At 58.5% G+C, this 2504-nt stretch overlaps 1 protein-coding gene across 1 annotated transcript; it reads left to right on the top strand.

Annotated features, from left to right (window-relative positions):
- Positions 1-612: 612 nt before the first annotated feature.
- LOC309584039 (olfactory receptor 14J1-like) lies at positions 613-1548 on the top strand (the record flags this gene model as incomplete). Its single annotated transcript, XM_082299937.1, has 1 exon — positions 613-1548. One exon carries the CDS (start codon positions 613-615, stop codon positions 1546-1548), a length of 936 nt encoding a protein of 311 aa, XP_082156063.1.
- Positions 1549-2504: the final 956 nt, after the last annotated feature.

Raw genomic sequence — 2504 nt, 5'->3', positions numbered from 1 at the left:
TTGTGTGGTGGGGATGCTGCATTGTTCAGGACTGCTCCCAGCAGGACATTTAACTCCAGGATATTCCCTAGTAGACTATACAGGGAGCAGAGCAGGGCAGGGAAGGCATAAAAGGGAAGAATCCTGATTTTTAATTGACTGCTCTGGGTTGCCTGGAAGGGAAATTGCACATGGATGTTCATCTCTCAGTTCAGGTTGAGAAAAATCAAAAAATTTTTCTCTGAGATCTGAAGAAACCGGGCAGTGACAGAAATCAGCACAGGGTCCCTTCTAGGCAGCATCAGCGTCGCTTTTGCAGCCTCCTCAGGGGTGCTCTGACTTTGCCATCAGAGCCTGCAGAGCCAGAGCTGCCCCTGGGCAGTGGCCTGGGCTGGGAGGGGTCTGCAGGGTAGAGCTGAGCCCCCAGGGCCGGGCTGGGCTCTGGCAGCACTGGCAGGGCCCAGGCCTGGGCACAGGGAGCAGCTGCTGGCAGGGACAGCCCCAGGCAGCAGAGCCCTGGGCAGGCAGTGGGGGGAAAGTGCCGCCAAGCTGGGCTGGGATATTGAAAGTCCTCTGCAAAGCCAACTATTCCATGATTACTTTTTCACAGATGCCCATGGCCAGAGGCAGCAAATGTCCAACAGCAGCTCCATCAGTCACTTCCTCCTGCTGCCATTGGCAAACACGCGGCAGCTGCAGCTCCTGCACTTCTGCCTCTTCCTGGGCATCTCCCTGGCTGCCCTCCTGGGCAACGGCCTCATCATCAGCGCCGGAGCCTGCGGCCAGCGCCTGCACAGCCCCATGTTCTTCTTCCTGCTCAACCTGGCCCTCACCGACCTGGGCTCCATCTGCACCACTGTCCCCAAAGCCATGCACAATTCCCTCTGGGGCACCAGCCACATCTCCTACTCAGCATGTGCTGCTCAGCTCTTTTGCTTTATGTTCCTCATCTCAGCAGAGTATTGTCTCCTCACTGTCATGTGCTACGACCGCTACGTGTCCATCTGCAAACCCCTGCACTACGGGACCCTCCTGGGCAGCAGAGCTTGTGCCCACATGGCAGCAGCTGCCTGGGCCAGTGCCTTTCTCAATGCTCTGCTGCACACAGCCAATACATTTTCCCTGCCCCTGTGCCAGGGCAATGCCCTGGGCCAGTTCTTCTGTGAAATCCCACACATCCTCAAGCTCTCCTGCTCACACTCCAACCTCCGGGAACTTGGGCTCATTTGGGTTAGTTTATCCTTAGGTTTTGGCTGTTTTGTGTTCATGTTTTTCTCCTATGTGCAGATCTTCAGGGCCGTGCTGAGGATCCCCTCGGAGCAGGGACAAAGGCACAAAGCCTTTTCCACGTGCCTCCCTCACCTGGCCGTGCTCTCCCTGTTCCTCAGCACTGTCATTTTTGCCTACCTGAAGCCCCCCTCCATCTCCTCCCCATCCCTGGATCTGGCCCTGTCACTTCTGTACTCGGTGCTGCCTCCAGCCCTGAACCCCCTCATCTACAGCCTGAGGAACCAGGAGCTCAAGGCTGCAGTGTGGACACTGATGGCTGGACGATGTAAGAAACATTAAACTGGTTGCCAATTTCTGCAAATCACTTGTAATAAAACTCGTCTTTGATAGTTCTTGTTGGTTTGGTTCTGGGGTTATTTTTTCTGTCTTTAGTTATTTATTGTTGTCCACAAAGCAAGGGCAATATTTCTTCCACTTCTCCTTTTGTTTCTCTCCACCTTGGCTGTGGCCCCAGACTGTGTCAATGAGGAGCTGTGCTCTCGGTGCCTTTAAATGAACTCAAGGATGTGCCAGCAAAGTTTCCAGCAGAGATGCCCCTTTAGTTGCCTTGTGTGGAGCTGCAGCAGCAATGTCTGTGTGCAGAGCTGGGGGCAGCTCAGGGGGGCACAGCAGCTGTGGCCAGGAGCAGCAGCCCTTGGTGCTGCCAGTGCTGCTCCCGTGCCACTGCCCCGCTGCCCTCCTGCCCCTCGTGTTGCTGCAGGGCCTGAGTGCTCTGGGGCTCGCTCCCAGCCCTGGGCTGGCAGTGCCGGGGCTGCAGCAGGGACAGGCCATGGGCACTGCTGGGGCAGCGCTGACGCCTCAGGGCAGGGCCTGGGGGCTCCAGGCTCCTTGCCCGGGCTCTCTCAAGAGCACGCCCAGGCCAGTGCTCAGCAAAGAAAACCCCCGTGAGCAGCCCCAGGATGGCCGTGGGCAGGGTGGGGGCAACCAGCAGGGCTGGTGCTCTGCAGGGTCCCTGGGGGAGCCGGGAAGGAGCAGCAGAGCAGGGCCTGATCCATCCCCCCTGCGCTGGACACCCCCGGGCAGCGTCCCAGAGCGGCCTCATGCAGCTGCCAGCAACATCCCCCCTCTGCAGCCCTGGCCTCTGCCCAGCTCCCAGAGGGGCTGGATCCTTGCAGGCACACACACGGCAGGACTGGCTCAGGAGCCCCTGTTTGCACTGCACAGCCCAGGCGTGAGCACCCCACGCTGTTGCTGTGGGGAGATGAACCTGAGTGAGCACAAATGCCATCAGCCCC

This window comes from Coloeus monedula (genome assembly GCF_965178545.1).
Source record: "Coloeus monedula genome assembly, chromosome: 35".
Taxonomy (NCBI): Eukaryota; Metazoa; Chordata; class Aves; order Passeriformes; family Corvidae; genus Coloeus; species Coloeus monedula.
The sequence above is the reverse complement of the archived record's forward strand: the minus strand, read 5'-3'. Positions and strand labels throughout refer to the sequence as shown.